This window comes from Vollenhovia emeryi, unplaced genomic scaffold (assembly GCF_000949405.1).
Source record: "Vollenhovia emeryi isolate VEMERY1.0 unplaced genomic scaffold, V.emery_V1.0 DF939126.1, whole genome shotgun sequence".
Taxonomy (NCBI): Eukaryota; Metazoa; Arthropoda; class Insecta; order Hymenoptera; family Formicidae; genus Vollenhovia; species Vollenhovia emeryi.
The window spans coordinates 776,868-801,013 of record NW_011967240.1 but is presented as its reverse complement, the minus strand read 5'-3'; the positions used below and the strand labels follow the sequence as shown (position 1 = coordinate 801,013).

At 42.6% G+C, this 24,146-nt stretch overlaps 1 protein-coding gene across 4 annotated transcripts in view; it reads left to right on the top strand.

The window, feature by feature from the left end:
* The window catches only part of LOC105568972 (calcium-transporting ATPase sarcoplasmic/endoplasmic reticulum type), a 55,928-nt gene that overhangs the window by 15,841 nt on the left and 15,941 nt on the right, over nucleotides 1-24,146 (top strand). For all 4 annotated transcript variants that reach the window (XM_012025060.1, XM_012025061.1, XM_012025058.1 and 1 more), the window contains exons 2-3: nucleotides 1,108-1,299; nucleotides 19,096-19,113. In XM_012025060.1, the coding sequence (XP_011880450.1) occupies nucleotides 1,182-1,299; nucleotides 19,096-19,113 (136 nt within the window). In that variant the 5' untranslated portion in view covers nucleotides 1,108-1,181. The remainder of the gene's footprint in view (nucleotides 1-1,107; nucleotides 1,300-19,095; nucleotides 19,114-24,146) is intronic.

The window sequence follows — 24,146 nt, the reverse complement described above, 5'->3', positions numbered from 1 at the left end:
CCCGTCACGAATTGTAGGGAGGTCCCAGGTTCGAGTCCTGGCTGGGGTAATATTTTTCGCAATAAGAATTTTAATTGCCAGACACGGTCGACAAACCGATGTTATTAATTTATTAAGATATATAAGATAAAGTGATGCCCACTGGACATTTTTAGGCATTTTTGGGGCATTAGTTTGGGCATTGGACCTTGCTGGCGAATTATAAATATAAAACAAGATGAGATAATAAGATAAAGTAATGCCCACTGGGCATTAGTGGGCATTGGTGTCCAAGATTTTGGTCAGCGGTTTCCCCCTCGGTTTGGTACCCGAAGGAAAATTTTCTCAGTGTACGTACATTAAACGTATGTACATATGTTGACGGCTGAAAGTTCGAACATCCGCATTTGAAGATGAAAATAAGACGAATGTTGAGCTGCCGGTGCATGTCCGGGCATTGGTACTTTTACCTTACTACGGAAGTTGATAGGCAAAGAGATTTAAACAAAATTTGGAAATATTTACTCGCCAGTAATTAGTTAACAAATAGGTTGAATGGTCCGGCACAGCTGGCAACAGGAAACTTCCTTTATTCACACAACGTTTCGGCCATGTGTTTCGGCCCTTTTCAAGAGCAATCGGCAGATTCTAGTCGGCGTAAGGCTTGTGGCCCGAATGCCATTTAGGCCCAGTAGAAATATCGCTACGGAGACATCGTATCTCTCTAGAGACGCGTGATTACTGTATGGGCGCGGAAAAGAGATTTAACATAGATATTCCGAGAAAGGAGAGATTAGTCTCTTGAATTTCTTAAAAGCCTGGCAACTTCGCCTATTGCACACATACGGAAACGATCCTGCGCGCACGAGACATTCGCCAGCCTCAATAACAAATGGAGCAGAGTGTTTAGAATAGAATCCTTTGACGCTCGTCAGTCTTTTAACCGTCTCATTCGGAACGAATGAGCTCCCGCTTGTAAAGTCTCACTTATGATTTGCGCTACTTTTTTTCTTTCGCTGAAAGTTTATTTACAACTCCCTAACCGCGTACTCCGTCTCGCTAGTTACCGTTTTACTCCGTATCGCTTTCGAGCATTTTTGCCTAACGAGCGACACTGTTTACTTTCAGAAATCGTTAGTGTGAATGAACGTACACGGTCGCTGAGAGGATAACATTGGTGAAGTATCTACGAGGCAGTAACCATGGAGGACGCCCATTGTAAAACTGTGGATGAGGTGATAAATTACTTCAACGTCGATCCTGACCAGGGATTGAGTCTCGATCAAGTGAAGAGGAACCAGGAGAAGTATGGTCTCAACGGTAAGTGATTCATTTCTCTCCCTCTTCTTTTTTCTTTTTTTTTTGGGCATAGCCGCGATAAGACTCGCGGATTATTCTCGCCGGCGTATCCGCCGACCGGGCGATCCGCTCGTATCCGAAAAGCGCATTCTCTTAACGTCACGTAAATTGACGTCGTCCATAAAATATTCATGAGCCACTCACGTTTGAGTCAGATCGACCGGTGAAATAAGATCAAGCGGGCGAAAGGAAAGGCGCGCGGGTATTTTCATTTGTTCGCGCCGACTCGCGAATCGCACGTGGACCGTGCGAGGCGTTTTAGAAATTGTGTCGCCGTTCCTTTCGCGCTCCTTTATCTGCGCCTTAATCGCTCCGCAATTAAATTGTAAATCAGCTTTCCGCCAGCGAGCGCACCCTCGAAAAGGATTTCTGTTACCGAGACAAAAAATATTCTTGCCGCATTTATATTTCTCACGACCTCATTTAGTATAAAAATAAGACAATATCAAAATAAAATCAATAATCGACTTACTATATTGAGACAAGAGTAACTTGTATAAATGTAAGTGAGAATGTAACATTTATATATTCATGCGTGTGGAATAAATTTTCCCTCCATCTTGGCAACACGTTATTCAACAAAAGACGATACATACTGTCATTTCATTCTAGATTTTAGAATTTTTCATTTAAGATCCAAATATTCCTTTCTCTATAATAAATATGATTGGCGCTATATCGATCCTATCTTAAGATGCATTCACTGAGAAAACTTTTCATCGGATAAACCAATTAAATAGAGTTTCCGATGGTTAATTTTTCCGATTACGATTTCCGCTCAAATTATGGATACATCCGATGAAATTTATCCGATGAAATGCAGTTGCCGATAAAATTTGATTGAAAAACCGATCACATATTTCATCGGATATACAATTTAATCAGATGTATTCGTTTGTTATTATGTAATTGGATTATCCGATTATATTCAATCGGACATTTTTCCCAGTGTTGGCGTGTAAATAGCATTGGATCCGGAAATTTTTTCCTGTGGGTGCGCGGTTGAAACTTACGCAAACGCGAGGCCTCTCATTGTCGCACCAGCAGCGGCTTCCTGATCGCATTCGTACCTAATCGCGAGGGAGAAATCGCAAGTTTACGACCGATAAAATAAAGAGGGAAAAACCGGAGACTCCGGATCGCTCTCGGAGGAAAGGCGCGAGGGTATCTGCGCGTTATTAACGCGTGACACACGCGCGCGCCGCGCGGAAGCGATATCGCGGCGCTCGCGGAAACAACGCGCGTTCTATTCGCCATCCGCGGTGCCAGGGGCACCGGATAAAAGTCGGTCCTTATCAGTCCGACACGTCGCCGTGCGTATACGCCACGCGTGTTGCCTGTCCCCACCATCGCGCCCACCGGGGCCTCTACCACCGTCACCTTCTCCCGTACACGTGTTCGGAGCCCGTAATTTTCTCTCAATGATGATTACGCGCGTGTGTCATTCGATTCCGACCGTAGCCTTCGTTTCCATCGCCGTTTGGACTTCCGAGACGTCACGCGCTGTAAAAAATTGCATGTAAAATTTTTTTTTTAAATTGTTACAATTATTGCAGTGGGTGATGTCGGGACCACCTATTAAATTGATCTTTAACGTATCTTTACATACGTCAGTATGTACGTTACGATGCGTCTTTACATACGTCAGTAAATTTACTATTTATATAATAAGTAAACTGCTTGCTTTTAGTTGTGTAAATTTTACAATTTTTTGTAATTTTTTTATCAAATAAACAAGTATTTGCGCAACAAAGAGTAAACAAATTTTGTAAAGGTACATAAATTTATATATTTCTGTTATTATTAGTGTAATCGCTACACTTATTAGGTATGTAATTTTACATACTTTTTTACAGTGCGCGAGGTAAAGTGCCCTATTCACTCTCGGGCCGGTATTCATAGACGATTCTTATTTCAAAATCATCTTAAGTGTTGCCTTAAGAGGCTAATACGGCTCTGTGATTGGTTAAAAATACATTAAGAGTATACTTAAGACGATCTTAAATATAAGAACGGACTATGAATACCGGCCTCGAAGTGAGAAATTTGGCATTTACTCGGAATCACTTTGATCTATGCCCCGGATAGTAATTTAATGAAACGCCCCCTCTGTTGTAGCCACGCTGTTTACCGGGAGGGGGGGGGGGATTCGTATCTGTATTTTGCGAGATTAATTTACCATTTACCGGAACCGCGTGTAATTATTTGCATATGAATCTGGTTTCCGCGTGTCACTTTGTTCCGAAGAGGCTGCTTGTGACGCGCGTGTCTGTCGATGGTTTACAATAATATAATCGGGGGTGGGGCGGGGGCGACGTTTAAATCATCGACATTCCAATTTCCGTCGTCGACAAACCGCTTGATTGAATCGCCATATCGCACACGTATTTCGGGAAAACGCCTCGAATTACGCTGACGTCGGAGATATAAATCGCTCTTGAGAAATAATAATTCTCCGCGAAAGCGACCGGCACTTAATCCCCCCGCGATAACGCGCGATTAATGCGATTAATTAACACGTCAACGAGCCGTGTGACGAGTGTATTGTGATAAAAGGCTTATCAGTTTCAGATACTTATCGCTGTACATATATAATTTTCGCTAGATCTGGAAGTTATAAAAACCTGACTTAAAATGATAGCGTAGATCTTATCAACGGTAGTATCCGCGAAAATTACGTGTGAAAAATTGTACGAAACGCGTGAGCTCGTTGCGAGATCGCAGGGCTGCATTGTTCAAATAAATATTTCTTTTATCCTTCTCTTTCTATTTAAAGAAAATTAACTTGCATTGTTCAAATAAATATTTCTTTTATCCTTTTCTTGCTGTTTAAAAAAAATTAATTTGCATTGTTTAAATAAATATTTCTTTTATCCTCTTTTCTTTCTATTTAAAGAAATTTAATTTGCGTTGTTCAAATAAATATTTCTTTTACCCTTTTCTTTCTATTTAAACGAAATTAATTTGCATTGTTCAAGTAAATAGTTTTTATCCTTTTCTTTCTATTAAAAAAATTAATTTGCATTATACAAATAAATATTTCTTTTATCCTTTTGTTTCTATTTAAAAAATCAATTTATACATGATGTAAATAGTTCGAAGGTAAAAATGGGACGCTGGTGACAAAATTGTGCGTTGAAACCGCTTTATAATCGCGTCGGCTTGATAGAAATCAAATTTTCACTTTGTTTCGTGTGTTAAACGGGATAAATCGCGATTATATCAAGCTTATTTCTCAGTTTCGCAAAACGCTGCGGAGAAACGATCGAACGCCGATGAATTTTGACGGTTGAATTAAACTAGGATTGCCGAGGCGACGCACACGGCTGATCGAGCGAGATGTCAACACGTTACACCTTCGTAATCCCGCGCTTTGTACTTGCTGTCGATTTAACGGGCGCAAAATTAATCCCGCTCGGGGCGAACCGCGCGGAAGAGGAAGCGCAGCGCGCATGTGGCTCGAACGGCTTATTTTCGCGTAACGCGCTGCTGGTTAGCGCGTTCGTCGAAACACCGGACGTTTCCCCTCCCGATCTCGCGGAGATCGAGCCGAGATGAGTTATCAGCGCGACTGTTTTATCCGCTCGGCCGCGAGATTTCTGCGCGGAGAGAGAAGGCGAGTCACTCGTCGCATCTCGGTTCGGGAGGTCGCGCGTCAGCGGGAGTGAAGCGAAAGAAAAATGGGACGCTTTCACGGGGTCAATTCTCTTTCTTACGCTATGGTGAAAAATGCTAAACGTGAGTAGCTTTGTCTCTCTCCAACCGTCCCCTTAGAAAGAGACAAAACCGCTCACTCTTAGCATTGGCCGCGTTCAGCAGAAAAAGCTGCTTTGCAACTGTTGTAAAAATCCTAGAATCTAATTAGCGTAAGCTCTTAATTATGGCGGAATCTAAGAGCATACTCCAATCAAATTTACGAATTTTACAACTGTTGCAAAGCAGCTTTTTCTGCTGAACGCAGCCAATTTCACTGTATTGTAAAGGCCTGTGTCCACGATGCTAGAACTTGGTTCAAGTTCCTTGCATCTTTTACGGAAAAGCTGCAAGTTGATTGGCATACACATCTCTTGGAACCAGAACTTGGACACGGTTCTTGAATCGTGGACACAAGACCTTAGATACAGACCCCCTGGGCCCTCGATTCCCGTTTCACTCACGAGTTTCGACTCTGCCGCGATCGAAAAAGACGAGAACGCGGGAAGAGAGAAGTGACAGTTGCTCGAAATTAAAAGAGCTAATTAATAACACTCGAGATATTCCGTACCTTCGTCAGAATTGAGCGACATGACAAATATAATAACAACAATAACGTGATATAAGTTTTATAAAATTGCCAATGTCAGGGAAGATTTCATTCTACCAGGAAGGACGACATCTTAGCTTTGATCGCGAGACACGCGTTTACTGGAGGACGTTTGTCATTAGTGCTAATGCGGTCTGTGATCGTATGTGTGTCGATCGTATCCGCCGTGGGAGGAAGAAAATGCATAATCGCGCGCACGTGCGCTGCGCGCGGGTCGCCCCGGGGATTTCGGGGCTGGTCGCGTGTATATAAAGTAGTAAACATTTGCGCGGGGATTGTGCGGCGCGGCTACAAAATAGGCGAGGGGTATCGTCTTTCGTTTACGAAAATAAAATACAGCGAGCACAACAACTCCGCCCGCGGCGTCGAATAGTTAGACGTTATCCGCGGCGTGTTCGCCCGCCGCTATATTTTGACGCTCCAGCCGCGGCGACGCGAGGTGTTTTAAATAACACGTGGCGTCCCTTTCGGCACCTGCGAATTTTCCCCGCGATCGTAAACCCGAGGCGTCGACGATCCGTTTTAAAACCTTCGTGCCGCTCACCTGAGATCACGGATCTCAGACGAGACCTTCGCGAGCCTTCGTGGTTTGTGACGTAGAACTCGTCGGTGTTGCGGTTTTTCTCGCGCTGTATTTTTTAAGAGTCTCCAAGTCCGAGAAAAAGTCCGGTAGTTGTTTATCGACACGTTACGCGATATATTAATCATACAGAATAGGCTGCAATCGCTGCATTTTATTCTCACGACTGTGCGAGTACTGGAGAGATACCGCTCGGTAATCGTTGACGATTATTTACCAACTCGCGGCAAACTCGTTTTTATGTATAGTAAAATGTTGAATCGAGAATGTGTATTTGTCTAAGCGCGTGTCTCGCGATAAAATTCAAGATTTCCTCTTTCCCGATAGAAAAAAATCTTCTCTGGCGCTGGCAAATTTATACGACAATTTTATCACATTTTTATTATAGAGAACGGTCCCCTGTTAATTTACTGCCCTTGCAGCGAAATCTGTTTAGCAGAAACTTCATTGTTAGATCGTGTGATAGTTGCGAAAAAAGATCTACGATGAATTTGGGTGTTGAAAACCTGCTATCTCATAATAGAGGACTTTCCTCGAGTTGTCACGTTGTTCAATTCTGACGAAAGTGCGAAATATCTCGAGCGATATTAATTAGTCCTTGTAATTCCGATCGAATAATCGACACAAACTATATCACATTTGTTACGCGTAGAATATCAAATAACAGAATATTTTTCTGTGCAGCGTGAAACTGAATGAACCATCGACACGTCTGTGTCGATTGCGCCGTGCGTTAAACGTTCTTAAGTTTAATCTTGGAAAATTAGCCGAACGACACGGAAGGTAATAAGGTGCACGTAAGGTTCAGATCGATCCGATATCGCGCCACTGTACGCGAGTTTGATGGATGGCGTAACTCGATTGCACGTGGCCGAGCGTTGCGTTTGGCAGGCTGCGCGCAGCCTGATGGCCGACGTTAATTGCGTCCAGAAGAACAAAAAATGTAATCTCATTGAAGATAAACTCGTAACCGAAGTCGAGGTCTTTCCTGATTGGGGAGATTTTGAGGCGTCAGGCGTGAAACGCAGTATTTGAAAAATTGGAGCGCGAAGCTTTTTCTATCGAGCGAAAGGGGTCTTGTTACAGTCGACTATTATCATATGCAACGCGAGAAGATGGCTTAATTCTTGCGTTAATTTAAATTCAAATGAAAGAGTGGAAACGTTAATTAAAGATCCGACGTAAAGGCGAGAGATAAAGTTGGAGCTCCGTGGGCGATAATTTCGCTTGTAGCTTTCGAAATGGAGGCATTAAAGAAACCTCACGTCGCTTACACTTTCCACGTGGTTTTAAAAAGATAAAATTAGAAGGGAAATTGACAAATACAGTTGATCGAAGATACGGTTCGAACTGACGTCGTACGAAGGGAGCTTCGGACATCTGCCTCGAGATAGTGCTATCTTTTATGGAGACTTGTGTTATGATTTTCGTCGGATAAGTATAATAAACGTAGGCAGACTTTGCACGCATTATGATAAACGGATATCGTTGCGTAACGCAGATGAGGCCATCTTAAATTGTAATGAACGCTTTATTTATAGCCGTTGTCTCTCTCGTTTTCCAACACTGCAGTTTGCATTCGGGGGGAATTTTGTATCGTGACGTACACTGGGAAAAATGTCCGATTAAATATAATTGGACAATCCATTTACATAATAACAGGCGGATATACTCGATGAAATATGTGATCGGTTTTTCAATCAAATTTCATCGGTAACTGCATTTTAGCGGATAAATTTCATCGGATGTATCCATAACGTAATCGGAAAAGTTAACCATCGGAAATACTATTTAATTGGTTTTAATTGGTAATAATCTAGTACAAGTACCACTCGTTGTACATGGATAAATTTAGCTAATCCACGTTAAATATGCCTTGAAAAAACAAACAATTTGTTCATTTCTTAGTCGTTCGTCCAACAATTTTCGCGGAAACGTTAAAGGAGAAAGGAAATTTCCTCCGAGGAAGAAAGAATGACAACTATGATAGTGCTCCGTTATCAAATTATTTATCCAATTATTTTGCAGGGCAATTGCGGCGCGCACATTTCCATAAAAATTCGTCGATTAACGCGAACTTAACAATTAATTTGTCGCGACGAAACGCTCTTCAAACTGTAACTGGTTTTCATTCTTCGTGAACGTCATCGTTAGTTATCTTGTTCTTTTTCTCAGTTATGGAAAATTTTATTTCCAGAAGCACGGACGGCTATCAGCAGCATGAATCAGTTCAGAACTGATTAACTCATTACACTGATAGAGCGCGGTTCAAGATTCCCATTGTTTAATGTTTTCTTATTTGCATATTAAAATAACACGGTTATCGGCGCGGCATAAATCAGTCCCGATACAATTTGCCGCCAGGAGGGATCCGCGCCTGTGGAAGTCGATCTCATCGGTCCAGAAAATTATCGTTATCTGCATAAATACTACGCGCGATTGACGTTCGATGAGCATCTTGAGAGACTCATTTCATATCGGGTGACGTCAATCCGTATCGGATTACGGATTTGTATTTTCGCAGGAAAAGCGCAGGACGGACGTCAGTGCGCGATATTCGGCGAGCGCGTTATCACATTGAACGTACGTGTATCGCGACTTCCTCGTGTTTGCACCCGTTCAAAGGTAAACAAATTGTATCTATAATAGTTACACAGAGCGATCCCGCTAACTCGCTCTTATCAAGACGCGGCCGAGGAGAATTTCTCGACGAATAATCGCGCGCGTTAGACCGCACGCTACGGCGATAAAATGTCGTCGCCCACATAAATTTGCATTACATCAGCTCGGGGCGGGGGTGAAGGGTTCGGAGGGGCTTCGGAAGAGGCACCCCCGACCTCCCGTGACCGGAGAACTCGGCCACTATGCAGTCGCGTCTGCACCGTGCAATAAATACCAAAGGTAAACTCACCGGGCAAAACTTTGCATTTGCACTAATTTGCACCAACGCTCGCGTATCTTAAAATCGTACATTGAGAACAATTTCATCTAAACCAGTTAAACAGTGTTTCCAATGATCAATTTTTCCGATAAAATTATGGACACATCCGATGAAATTTATTCAATGAAATGCAGTTACCCCGATTAAATTTAATTGAAAAAAGCGAAAGAAAACCGCTGCGGGCATTGTCGTGTACAGATTTGCGGCATTACTGGGCATTATTAGGAATTTTTGGGGCATTAGTTTGGGCATTAGTAAGGCATTAGGCCTTACTGGAGCATTAGAAAGATAAAATAAGATAATAAGATAATGTAATCCCCACTGGGCATTAGTGGACATTGGTGTACAAGATTTTGGTCAACGGTTTTCCCCTCGGAAAAAAACCGCTCACATCGGATATATACGTTTGTTATTGCGTAATTAGATTATCCGATTATATTTAATCGCACATTTTTCTCAGTGTATTTTTCAAGTACGAATTTCTACGTGTTTGATCGTCTACTACCAATTTTCTCCCAATATACAACGCGCAACCTCTAACGTGCCACACAAGATGAGAGACGTACCTTTATTAAAAATACAGGTATCGAGCTATTATCAAATTTATTTGTTAAAAGCGTCAATCGATGTGTGAGACGAGCGATCTGTCTTGGATAAGCTCGAATGAATTGTCTCGGCGATACCTCGGATAAAATGTCATGTACGATTGATAATTCTTCTATTTGCTTCGTGCGCGAATATTTCATTCACGTGCATCCAGACTCAGATTTCAGATACGCTCGGCATCCAGAGTTCGTTCACAGCGTGCGTTTCCTTATCTTTTTAGGTCAAGGATTAATTGCCGATTCACAGCGGCGACGGATAATTGAACAAAAGTTTATATACATGCATCTTGTATTGTACGAGTTTGTCATCTTTCAACGTTAATTTTATCGACGCTTTGTCAATTAAAAGGGGAAACTGAACTCTCTAAAAGTCAATCAGTGGCTTGCCATTGAAAACAGCGCCACTGATTTGCGATTTTCAGGTGGTACACTTATAACTGCACATTCAGAAAGGATTTCTGTTACCTAGAGAAAAAATATTCTTGACGCATTTATATTTCTCACAACTTCATTTAGTATAAAAATAAGACAATATCGAAATAAAATCAATAATTCTTACTCTCCTCTATCGAATTAAAAAAGATTGACCTACTATATTGAGACAAGAGTAACTTGCATAAATGTTCTCTCCATCTTGGCACCACGATATTTGACAAAAGACGATACATACTATCATTTTATTCAAAATTTTAGAATTTCTCATTTAACATTAAAATAGTCCTTTGTCTATAATAAATATGATTGGCGCTATATCGATTCTATTTTATAATACATTGTAGTGTAAAGCATTGGATCGGGAAATTTTTTCTGTGGGTGTGCGAATCAGCGACTATTCATTGTTTTCAGTGATAATCCGCAGGTTGACTTTTAGAGAGAAGACGACGGCGATTCATTAATACAATCAGAGCGAGAAGGACGCAACAGAGCTCGTAAATATAAGTGAGTGAAGGACACGGGTGGACATAGTTCGATTAATAATTTCATCATATTTGAACTTTCGTGATAAGCAAGTACTCTAGAGTATACCATGATAAGTGGCGAAAGAAAGTAGCGAATGTCGCTCCGGACTGAAAGCTCGGCACTCGCGAGGACATGTTCCATTTAGCCCCGATCCGCCTCGCGGCAAAGGCGGTTTTTCAACGTGCGTGCTTTTACACGGCGCGATAATTGCATTCCTTAACGTTCCCGCGGCTCTTTGTGCCTCGACGCGTCGCAACTCCGCGAGTCGCGCACCTGAGGGACACCTGACGTGGACAACGTTCAGCGTAAGCAACCACGTCAGAGCAAACGTCGTTGGCCGATTCATTATTGATGCGTTGACGGCGAAGAGACTTTCTGCACGGCGCCTTCCCTCGCCTCGCGATCACGCGATCGCGCGCGAAGGCCGAGGCGCGCTGCGAGGAAGATACGGAACGGCAAACTCAAATCTTCGCGGGCGTATCCCCCTGGTCCAATTTCTTCAACTTTCGTTTCGTTAAATGTTCGTTACCTGCGTGTAATTGAATTAGGTGTACATTGTTTAAGAAATGTTTCTTATTTCGGCGTTTGAAAAACACCTCTAGTTTCATTACATCGAGGATGTACAGTGATGGACGGAATGGTTGCAACACCTTTTTTTTGTACTGATTGTGAGTTTAGGAACGTGCATTTATTGTAGATTCCGAGTTACGTCCAAAAATCTTCTTCTCCGAAATATTTTACTCAATGGCTATTTCGAGCGTTTCCGATCTATTTCTCGGGTAAAATTTTCCCCGGAGATCAAATCTCGAAACGTAAACCTGGATCTAAATGCGCGTTCCTAAGCCCATTAAAAAATCGAGGTGTAAACCGCTGACCAAAATCATGTAGGCCAATGCCTATTAATGCATTATTTTATCTTATTTTTCTTATTTTATCTTATTTTATCTTATTTAATCTTAATTAATTTGTATAATGCCCCAGCAAGGCCTAATGCCCAAAAAGTGTATGTCACTTTTTAATTCGTAACTCTTGAATTTTCTGCTTCGAAGTCCCTCGCCGAGCACTTGTTCTTTCGTCGCTCGCAATTTATTTCAATTCGCGTTATTGGACAAGAACGCCAGAAAAATGATAAAAGACGGAATTACATAATTTAACGCAAGAGTCGATCGTAGATTGCATAATGATTCGCGCGCCGCGTCTTACTCGAGCCTCATAAATAGCCGCGGCGGTCAAGGCGGCTGCAAAAATCGCCCGGCGCTTAATAAATCGCTTAATAAATCGCACACGCGTGGTGAAATTGCATTAGGAGTTGACGCGGCTGAGTGAGGTTAATTCATTTTAAGGTCGCTCTTTAAAGTCGCGGCGTGCCGTGATATTCAGCACGCTTGGGCGCGTCGTACCCACATCGATGTCACTTCACGCGATTATCCATTTAATTAATTTATTCTCGATCGACCTTCGTCTCGTTATGCCCGCGAACGTTACGTCCACTGTCGCTCCTCAACGTTTACACTTTCTTCGTCCCGGCGTTCGCTCGCGATTGCAATTTCTCGCGTCGCGTGTCTGACACATGACTTTTAAACGTGAGACAGTCGCCGCGAACGATTCGAAATAAATTTTCTCGAATCTTATAATCCAATTATAAGACTTACTTGATTAATCTTTAACATTGAAAAGGCAGGCAGAACGTCAAGATTTCGAAAAACGTGCCGCGAAGAAACTTCCATTACCCAGATGAAAATAATTAAGTTTGAGTTTATGTGGTTACAAAGGAATTACATACCTAATGAGAAAACAATTAATCCCGATGAAAATGCATATTAAAACAATGTTAATTCGATTTACATTTAAGATGCAACGTGAGACTTTCGAAACGATACAAAATTTTTTTTTGTAATGAAAACATTGGAAAGTTCAACATTACATGTTGGTGGTCTGCGAGTGCTTGATTAAATCCGTATAGAAGCCACACAGGAAAATGCACGAGATGTGCATTTAGAGTCCAAGATCGCAATGAAGTCTTGCCAGGTCTCATCAGCACATCACCGTTATTTACTTTCCACTCGTGGGTCAGGACGAATGTGTCAAAAAGAAAACCGATGCAAATAGGTGCGAAGGAGATAACATACAAGGCTAAGCGCGTACGGGCGTCTCGGTTAACGAGACTTCGGCGAAAACTTTCAGCGGAAACTCGCAAACGCCGGCAAAGTTTACCTTGGTCTCGTCGAGCTCTATCGTCAAGTAGTCTAACCAATCGATACTGGAAAACTTCCGCTCTTCTGTCTCTCAATAGGGAAAACACGACCGCGGGCAGTCGAGGTGAATCTTATTGCCGCGGAAATGCAAACTCGAACGCGCGTATCCATAAGCGCGGCTCGATCTCTCAACAGGCGGTCTTGCGATTTTCTAATTTCAACCAAAGAAATTATCCCACAATTTGCTCGACGTTTTAACGCTCTTCGAACCAAACTTCCGCCGTTTAGATAGGTAACGCTGTAGTTTCGATTAAACGGATCTTCGTGGCGCCTCTTTTACCTCAAGATACCGCAGTACCTTCGAAGCTTCTGAGACAGCAGGCGTATACACCAGACATAAACTTTGCACGTACAATTTTGTTTTTCTTTAATGCTAGTTTGAGACTTGTTTGGCCCATTTACATGACACTGTGTGCAAGAGGTTTTAAAGGCACCCGAATTCTCGGTGTGCGCAACGCTGGCTTCTCAGGAAAAATAGCACGTTGCATATTCTGTATCTATAACGACAACGATAAAGGTTTTCTTAAAATTCTCTGCATAATAATGAACGTATTAACACGTAAATTTGCACAGTTTAATCCCGATTTTAGTGGCGCTCTGGTGGTCATCGTAGCGATCGATGTTATTGAAATTTGTAAACATAGTCAAATCGATGCCATTTAATATGAAAATTTTAATGACATAAATAGCTAGGCATCAACGTGAGAAAGTGCACAATTTATTCGATATATGCACGTCGGAATATGTATGTTTTTATTTGATCGCACTGTATTTTTCTTCGTTAGAGGAAAGCCCTCTATTATGAGATAGGTTTTTAATATGAGATAGCAGGTTTTCAACACCGACATTCAATCTTTTTTCGCAACGATTGCACAATCTAACAATGAAAATCAATGAATAAAAGGACTAAAGGCCTTGACTAGGTGTTAGTGTCACAATAGTAAAAGTTTAGTTTATTTAAAACATAAAAATTACAAACGCTTCGGTCTAACAATGAATTCTATCTAACAATGAATTGTCCACTAAACAAATTTCGCTCCGAGGGCAATAAATTCATGGTGGAATCAACCGATGATGCCTATTAATTTAACAGTAACCCCGCTATCCCCAGATTTCGTCCCGAGGGCAATAAATTCATGGTGGAATCAACCGATGATGCATATTGATTTAACAGAAATCCCGCTATCCCATATTAGGATCCTATCTCGTAATAGGAGACTTTCCTCTATACGCTTGCAATAATGAAAATTCTACTGTAGCCTACAAGATATGCAAAGTTCGCCGGGCAGACGTTCCGTCGGACAGTTTGTACACGGAATTTTGGAAAAAATTAATACGTTCGCGTATTTGTCACGCGAGTCACGCGAAATGTATTGCGATTAAGGGTACCCGAGCGCCAAGTAATCGAGAGTTTTCCGCGCGGTACGAGTGGCCGCGTCGAGTATGCTTAAACAACGTTGTTTTATCTTCTCTGCGCTCGAGTGTCGCCGTATAACATACAAATAAGCACTCGATATACACGTGTATTAACGCTGCTCGTTCGTGCACGTAATGAGGGCCTCCTCCATCGCGAACGCAGTTGCAGATTAGTTTCACGGACGACCTTAGGCGTGGAAATTGTGTATCGCGTCCATCTATTTCGCGTACACGACGGAATTTATCTCCGTCGTTTATCAACTGCGTATTATTCTCGATATCAAGCTGTCACGCGGATGACAAATGAAGTGCGCGGAGAAAGAAGGAAAATTCTCATCTCGCGATACTATTTATCGCTATTAACCCGCGAAACACCTGTAGGCTGATTTTACACGGTTCCCGCTTACACCTTGACATCCTCGCATTTTTCCTGTATATTCCACACGACTTGGTGGACACAGCGTTCGCCAAACTTATCTATCATTGATGAAGAAACGGCATATGAATTGACATTTTAATAAATTACAAGTGTAGGCTACCTACGTCTTGCCTTAGACCCGCATTAGCCGTTTTCTATGTGTCGTTTATCAATGTTTATCTCTCATTTTTCGCCGTGACGCGCCTCTACGCGAAATACATTTTCGCATCAGGGAAATCCTTGGGAATCCTCGGCACATACATTTCCACCGAGGCGTGATGTTTGACGGTCCGTTTACACAAATCAAGCTCTCTCTAAAGGCCTGCGTCCACGATGCTAGAACTTGGACCAATTAAGGCCCGGTTTCACCAACGTCGCTTAACTTTAAGCTCAGTTTAATTCGTTCTTTGTTTCTCTCCAACTGTTACCTTAGAAAGGGACAAACGTGAATTAAATTAAGATTAAAGTTAAGCAACATTTGATGAAACCGGGTTTAAATCCGCCGCCGTTCGACGAGGGTCCCGCCGAAAAAGTCCGGATGACGCCCCGGAACTCGCCCGCTACCTCGTTCCACGCGAATCGTCCCGACGTAAGTTCGCCGGCTAAAGTTAGCACGTGCACGGCGCGCGGCGCGCACGTTCAATGCACGACCAGCGGATTTGTTTGTCGCGCGCGTCTCTATCGGCTTTGTGCGGCCGTTCACTGTCGCGTGATAATCCGCACCCCTGACGCTGTCGCACGGCGCCGGGGAAACCTCTCCCGGCTTTTTCCGCACCTATTCCCGCCTGTCCGCTGCGATCGTGCCGCATTTGCTTCCGTCCAGCAAGTACGGCCTCCCCGTTAGCCGACTCCCCGTATTCGTAGTGTGCGTAAAACGCGATCGATGCTACTCGCCGGAGAGAGTCGTGTTGCCCTCCCCCCCAGGTGTTCCCACGAGAGTATCCTCGGCGCTTCTTCTGCAGCATTGAATATTGATCACGTTGGTTTTGTTATCCTTGATCTTAGAAGGAGAGCGTATCGCGCGAGTACGCCACGGTTTTATGAAAATTTACCGTTGGTTGTATTTCACGGGAGTTTTATATGCACTGAGAGGAATATCCGATTAAATATACTCGGATAGTCCAATTACTTGATAACAAACGGATATATCCGATTAAATTGTATGTAAGATCGGTTTTTCGATCAAATTTCATCGGTAACTGCATTTCATCGGATATAAAGGAAAAGTTAGCCGGAAAAATGGACCATTGGAAACGCTATTTAATTTGTTTATCCGATGGAAATTTTTCTCAGTGTAGGTGTACATACAATTACAGCTTTAGTACACGGAGGGAATTTTCTCTTCAAATTTACCCTGGAAATTATCACTGAGAAAAATTCCCATCGGGTAAACCAATTAAATAGTGTTTCCGATGGATAATTTTTCCGATTACGTTTTCCGATTAAATTATGGATACATCCGATGAAATTTATCCGATGAAATGCAGTTACCGATGAAATTTGATTGAAAAACCGATCATATTTTTCATCGGATATACAATTTAATCGGATATATCCGTTTGTTATCATGTAATTGGATTATCCGATTATATTTAATCGGTCATTTTTCTCAGTGATCTAATTGTGAGACGATGTGGCATTTCGAAGAATTTTCTAAGTGTTTTTAATTTACCGTACATTTTGCTAATAAAATGTACTATAGTAAAATTTCTATGATTAACCGAAGTGCCACGTCGTCCCACGATTGCACGATTTTCAGGTAAATTTTAAGAGAAACTTCTCTCCGCGCAGAATATTGTACCTTTTCTCTTTAAATGAGATCTGTTATCGAAAATTGACCGTTAGAAACGCTATTTAATTGGTTTATCCGATGAAATTCTTCTCAGTGTAGGTGTATAATTACAGCTTCAGTACACGGGGAGAGAATTTTCTCTCCTGGAAACCATCTATCATGAGACGACATGGCATTTCTAAGAATTTTCTAAGTTTTTCAAATTTTACCATACATTTTGCTAGCATGGTAAAATTAAAGTTTCGCTAGCAAAATGTATGGTAAATTTCTATGATCAACCGAAATGCCACGTCGTCCCACGATTGCACGATTTTTAGATAAATTTTAAGAAAAACTTCTCTCCGCATAGAATATTGTACCTTTTCTCTTTAAGCGAAATCTGTTATCGAAAATTGATCGTTGGAAATAATTCGTAAAGACGTCGATCTCTTCCTTTCCACGCGAGATGTTTTCCTTTTTTTTTTCGGTGTCTCGATATCAATTTCGTATCGATATCACGTCTCGATACTAGGTTACCGGGATATAATGCTCGCGCGCGAATTAGCGGGCTTCGCGGCGGTGCAAATCGATGTGAAATTGAAGCTATTGTTCGCGCGACAAACGCTTTCGCGCGAGTCCGAGGATTACGCGGCGGCCTTTCAGAATCCCCCTGCTCGCCGATGTGCGTTTCAACGGGAAGCGACGTGTCCTCTGTTGAACACGTCAATCGCGGGACGGCCATTGAAGGAAAAATCTATTGCGGATCCAGTATACGAATCAATGACTCCCACGTGTCTCTGTTTTTCCTCACGTGTCACTCGGCGCGTATCGCGAGGCGGGCAGGCCGCTCTCGCGTCGATAGACAGTTTTGCTTTTCCAACACTGCGCACGATACCTCTCCCGCATCCGTTCTCGATCTCTCCCAAGCAAAACGTATCCGTCTAACGTCATGTATTTCTAGGTAAACGGCGCCGCGCGATGCGACTCCTAATCCTAATTTGCAAGGCTAATTTGTGCTAGGCTAATACGCGAGACGTTTTACTTGGAAGGCCAGGGGTGCGTCTCGCGGAAAAAGACGGCGTCCCCGTGAGACTTTTATCCAGGAGAGAAAGATTCGCGTCGAGTGAGAAATTTGGAATTTAGATGAATCTGGAACACCTGTGTACGACCGGTGATACCGGTCGATGGCGATCTTACCCGGTTTTCTTAAGCGGATCGTCTTACGAGAGGATCTGCCTGCTCGGGACGCGTAAATATTTATACGATCGCGCTATTAGAACGTGCGGAGACGCGCGATCGCCCACACACACCCAATTTCGAGACGTTAATGAACGCTCGAAAGAGTAATCGACCTCGCGGATTAAACTGGATCGGGGATTCTCCCGTGTATGATCAAAATATCTGACCTTATGGCGCCGCGTTATAGCGAATTCATTTTAATATTATATCGACGTCGCTCGGGTAATCACGATATTATTTGAGTTTCGCTTCTGATCTCGCGCGCGCGTTCGATATGGACTTTTTCTTTCAAACGTCGATTATTCCGAGGGCTACCTTTGTGTTCGTAATTTCGCGATGTCTTACACGGGGAGAATCTTTTAAAATTCACCCTGAAAATCGTGTAATCGTGGGACAACGTGGTATTTTGAAGAACTGTATGTTTTTTGAAATTTTACGGTACATTTTACTAATTAAATGTATACTAACTATAAGTACTAGTAAAATGTATGAGAAAAGTTGAAAAACTCTCATAAAATTCTTCGAAATGCCATGTTGTCCCACAATGATTTTCAGGATAAATTTTCAAAGAAAATTCTCTCTTCGTAGCAGTACCTTTCGATGTAATCGCCTATTACGTTTCTCGGGATGGACGCTTTTAGAAACTGATATTAATACGTGCGAAATAATACGCGAGATCCCGCAATTTCGAAATAGGTCTCTGTAAAACTCCGATCTATCTCGCGTTACAGCGAAAAAGACCTCCGTAACGTCTACTATAAATCTTCAACAACATTCAAAAACTGTCACCCCCACGTTCAGCTCAACCGCTAGGCACGCCCATTTTGCACGCCAAATTCGTTTTCGCGGTTTCCTTCAATTTGTCCGCGTCAAATTATGGGATTCTGGACTCTTGGCTATGATTTAAACTAGGACACCTTAAAGCAGACCCGTCCAGGGCGTTTAAACACCTTGGATTGGGCATATTATTTTCATACGTTCGCGGAAGCGATCAACGTTTACTTTTCAAAACAACAATTTTAGAATACTTTTCTCCCGGATGTACTTTTCAGACGATTATTCGTATGTGAAAATTGTCGTAAAGTTGTTAAAAGCTAATTGCTAAACTTTTCTACTTGAAACTTATATAAGAAATGCATTTTGCGGCAACGATTATTAAAATCATGCCGATTTAAGTCCCCGCTCATTTTGTTATTCGACAAACAAATTCTAATGTTCCATTGTAATTGTAGAGGCGAATTCTAACGTTGTCCTTTCTTTATGTTGCAGAATTGCCAGCCGAGGAGGGTGAGTACCGACGAACCATCACCTTTTGACGTAGAAAACAGGTTTGCGACAGATTGGCATACAAATTACTTTCGACGCAAAACAAGTTTGTAAATCGGAAACTCATCTTCTTTTTTTTTCTCCCCGTTTTACAATCCGTCTTCGTATCGAGCCGTCACTCTACCGCGTTTGTATCGAGCCAAACGTTAATTTGTAATTTATAAGTTTCCGAAACTCTTCTCGCCTGTCACGACAAGCCTCGGTCTCGTGCGGGAGAGGCTTTCGCTGCGCCGAAGTAGGCCAGCGTGTTTGTTCCTGGAATTTCGTAAGCCTCGAGAATTAGCGTCGCATGCATCCACAAATGCGAATGCGACAAATCGATCTGATCCTCGCGGCTCGCGGATGACAAAAGCGCCGAAATCGCCTTCGAGATTCAAGGAGTCTCAAATAGCAATTAATCAAATCGAGAAAAACACGGAAGACGAATATGCGTGGAGTGAGTATCTTTTATTTTAACGTACAGAAAATAAGACGCGGGGAATATGATAGATTCGGCATATGAAAAAATTACTGTTTATTCAACACTCTTTATGCCGAATGCTTTCTACATTCGAAACTCTTTGAACGCAACGTCGCGCGTAGATCCTTCGGGCTCGCTCTTTCTCGTCCTTTCTCGATCGCCTCTCTGATAAATACTTTTTATAGCGACTCTATATATTTTTCTCTAGAATTAAAAGTCCGTTTCGATAAACTTAATCTGATACAGTTGAAAAACGATCTTTTCCAAAATGTTCTCCTTCCTGAATGACTTTCAAGCCTGATCTATTATACAATGTGCTCTTTGCGTCTAGAAATATTCTATTTCCTAGTCGATAAATACGTTTAAAAAATTCGTGCAAAGTGATACATTGTACAATCACAGATGACATTCTGTTTTATACAGGGTGTTATGTAATACCCGCCTCACCTCTTATTTACGGATAGAGCGGACTGGACTGAATCGAAAAGTCCTCTACCATTTTGCAATTTTCGTAATAGTTAATGAGTTATTAATTATTAAAAATTGCTGCCTTAGCCCGGCCTACCGCCCAATTCAAAGGCGCTCCACGATTGGCGTTGCTAGGCGCGCGAAGAGTTGTTTATTATACTAGCAACGCCAATCGCAGGGCGGCCGCATCTCGCCGCGCCTTTGAATTGGGCAGTAGGCCGGGCTAAGGCAGCGATTTTTAACAATTAATAACTCGTTAACTATTGCGAAAATTGCAAAATGGTGGAGGACTTTTCGACTCAGTCTCTAGTCCGCTCTATCCATAAATCTCGGAAAATGAGAGGTGAGACGGATATTACATAACACCCTGTATAAGCGAATCAAAACGCTTGAAAAATTTGTCGACAGCACACGATTGCACGATGTATAATGTACAATTTATCACCTTGCACAAATTTCTTTAAACGTATTTATCGGCCACAAAGTAAAATGTTTCTAGACGCAAAGAGCACATTGTAGATCGGGCTTATAACGCTCGGTAAAGCGTCCTAGATGTAGAATAATGTCACGGCGGATGAAAATACATATATAGATATAAAGCACGACTGATATGGGGACTCTCGCAGGATCCAGGTATCAGGCCACTTGCCCCATTTACCCGTGTCGAAAGACGTCAGCGCGTAGCGCCTTCGACTCGGCTCGTAATTGCATCGGCATTGCACTCGACCCGCGCGGAGGCTCGTGCTATCTTTCAGCCGACCTTCGGCGACGGATCGACCCGCCGTAGCTGCGGCTCGGCGTTATCGTTCGTAAATAAAAAAGAAGAGAGCGAGAGAGAAAGAGAGAGAGACTCGAGAGACGAATTTTTTCTACGTTTTGCAAAAGTGCGCACTGGATCTCGGCGAATAAATCGAGTCGCGGGAATCGACTTGGTATAAATCGTAATCAAGTCGGCACAGAAGCGTTGACAGCTGACGTTGACGTTCAGATCGATCGCAGGCGTACAATTTGTATCGTCGCGCACGACCGCAGTCAATATCCATGCATTCCGCAATTACGCGAGAGGTAGAGCGACCGTGCTATTAAAACGCACTTATTACGCGTGATATTTTAAGTTTAAGTAATCGGCGGATCGGACCTGCCAATAATAAATATTTTCGGCCTTATCGAAGATAAGTAGACGATAAGATAGGCCGTGGCGTCACTGAATTAATACCGTTTGAACGCAATCGTATCCAAATCCCGAGACGAGTTTTCATCAACTTCCTCTGATAACGTACAAGTGAAGCTTTTTTTTCTAGCTTGATGATGAGAGACGTGCTGCTTCTCGTACGACACGCGATTTTTTTCGCGCAGCCCGTACGGAAGTCGAGTAAAGTGACCAAGTGCGAATGAACAATCTGATGAGTCGCCGATAAGCGACATTTTAAAGTCGTTCGCTTAAATTTTGCTCTTTTATACATTTACAACTTTATGCTATATTGTCGACATCATAAAAGGCATATGCGTGTTTGTATGTCGCTCATTAGCGACTCGTGAAATTGTTGACCCGAGAATTTGGTCGCCTTACCCTAAACCTCTCTTTGCACACGAGTGAATAGACGTCGTTTCTTCGCGGGCCCAAATTGCCGTCATTTGAATCAACGATCTTGATCTCGCGGCGATTAGCATTGTTCGGCGGCTCTCGAGAAATGGCATCCGACGTTTTCGGCCGGCAAATTGCACGCGGTGATTTCCGACGAGGCTCCCTTCGCGGACCCGTGGCGAGAGCTCGCGTACCGCAAGAGGGAAGGGAACACGGCGGCGGGCGCGCTCTCCCTTGAAGCGAAAAGGGTCCAAGTCGGTCGGACACGCCGCATATTGGATCACTGTCGCACTTTATTTAATCCTGAAACCGTGACGGAGGAGAGCGCGATCAAGGTCATATTAATGAGATTCCTGCCGTAAATTAATCGCGCGGTTACGAACGCACAACCGCCTGTAATCGTCGCTCCGCGCGCTCCGCCCGTCGCGCACACGTGCACGCCGCCGGGGTCTCTCTGTGTGTACGCCACACGCTCTATCGGCCGATTGACAACGCCTATTGTCGCACGCTGAATCCGGTAATGAAGCATGTTGCACGTATGCACGTGGGTGAGAGAGTAAGGAGGGAAAAGCGCGGGGACGGGGAGAAGTGCCGCGCTGCTCTGCAGCACTGTGCGCGGCACGTCGGACCGCGATATTAATTTCCGAGACGCGGCGGAATGTGCACTTCGATATTACGTGCAATTTATGTAACGAAACGTACGCATGCAACGCGCCCGCGCCGCCGGAAGGCGCGCATTAAGACACAAAAAGTGGTCTTAACGTGCCACATTAATGCCGTGCACGCGCGTAGGAATGTTTATATTTTATATAATTCGCCAAATTCAACGATTAGGTTTGCAGTTTGCAAACTAGTCGGCTGCAGAGAGCGGAGTTGCGCGCTTTTGGGCTGAACTTTACGGTTACGTAACGCAATTTTGACTATCTGAGCGTTCGAGCTGTTCCGCGTTTAGCTGTTTAAATTTTCATTTTATTGATTCTACTTAATTAAACGTCGTTGGCTTTTGAGTCATCGCGATTACATCCACGCAACGGCATACGAACGTATCGGCTGAACGAAACATTTACTGCTGGCGCTTAAGTGCTTGATTCATTTTTTTTTATGTTAATAGCGATTAAGCGTTTATCCGGTGACGGACAGTTTTTAGTGTGAAACTGCAATTTTATTACTTAACTGTTTAATTAATTATTTAAAAAGTCCCGCTTTGGAAATTAGATTTTGCAAATCGCTTTTTATTCGCACTCGTCTTCCGACCTGCGAGTGAAACGTTGGCTCCTATCGACATACGTTTCGTTTATTATCAACATGGTCTAATTTTTTTTGCTAAGAATCAACTGTCGTTGGTCTTTTAGACCTCGTTGCAATAAGAAGTATTATTTTGCCAAATTTTGTTACCTTTTGCCCTCGTTTGCAATCTTGAAAAATTAGAGCCATTCAAGAAGAGGGAAAAAAAACATGTCATCTAACTTGATGAAAGGAGAGCGGTACAACGGGGGAAAATGAGAAGAAACTGGAGAAAGGGAGCGCGCTACTTGCACAATTGCCGTGCAATCGAATTTTCGCTCGTCTCTTCGGCGGCTGCTGTAAATTACAATTAATGAAATCGTCAACCGTGGAGCACAATGACGTCAATCGCGTGCAGGCAAAAGACGCCAGCCATCAAGGACGCCCAGGGCTTGCCCCTGACTACTTTATAATTTTTATCCTTTCCTGACGCACACACTAGAATGTATTTTCTTCAACGACGTGCCTGTGACGAAAATTCTTTCCTTACGGATACCAAACTAGCTCCTCGTGTATACGAAACACATGTTGCTCTCGATTAAACTAGAGATCTGTAGATTAGCACGTACAAATGTCGCATTGGAGCTGCGGGTTATTGAATTTTTCCAATTACTTAACAAAATCAGAATAAAGACGGATAGTTTAATCATTTCTACGCAAGGATTAAGATAAAATAATACTTTATCTGAATTTGCGACATCCCTTGTGCGAAATACGCGACGCGTGTAGATTATTAAATGTATTTTTATTTTGTTATAAGATGAGAGACGCGACAGTTTTTCTTACAATTTTACCGCAATGGTTTCATGATTCTTACTCGAGAGAAAATATTTTTTCCTCGTACGTAAAACTATGTCAATGAGATGTACTGCTCGCGAGCGTTATTATGTTGCTGGTAATAATGCAAGGTCACGTAACAATAAGGTATTGTTGAACAATCGCATTCAGTATTGATTTCATTGTTATACGCTGTAATTAATAGAGTCCTTTTTTTTACAGTGTACTTTTTAAAAACGAACATCGATATATTCGCACGATTAGACTTGAGTATTTGTATTATATTATTTAACAAAGTTTAAAAGTGTAATTTGAGGTAATAGAGTACTGCAGCTTATGAATGTGAAGTTTTATGCCAATTTGTCGCAACGATCGGTGACACATTAGACAAAGTAATATTAAAATTATTCATAAACTTAA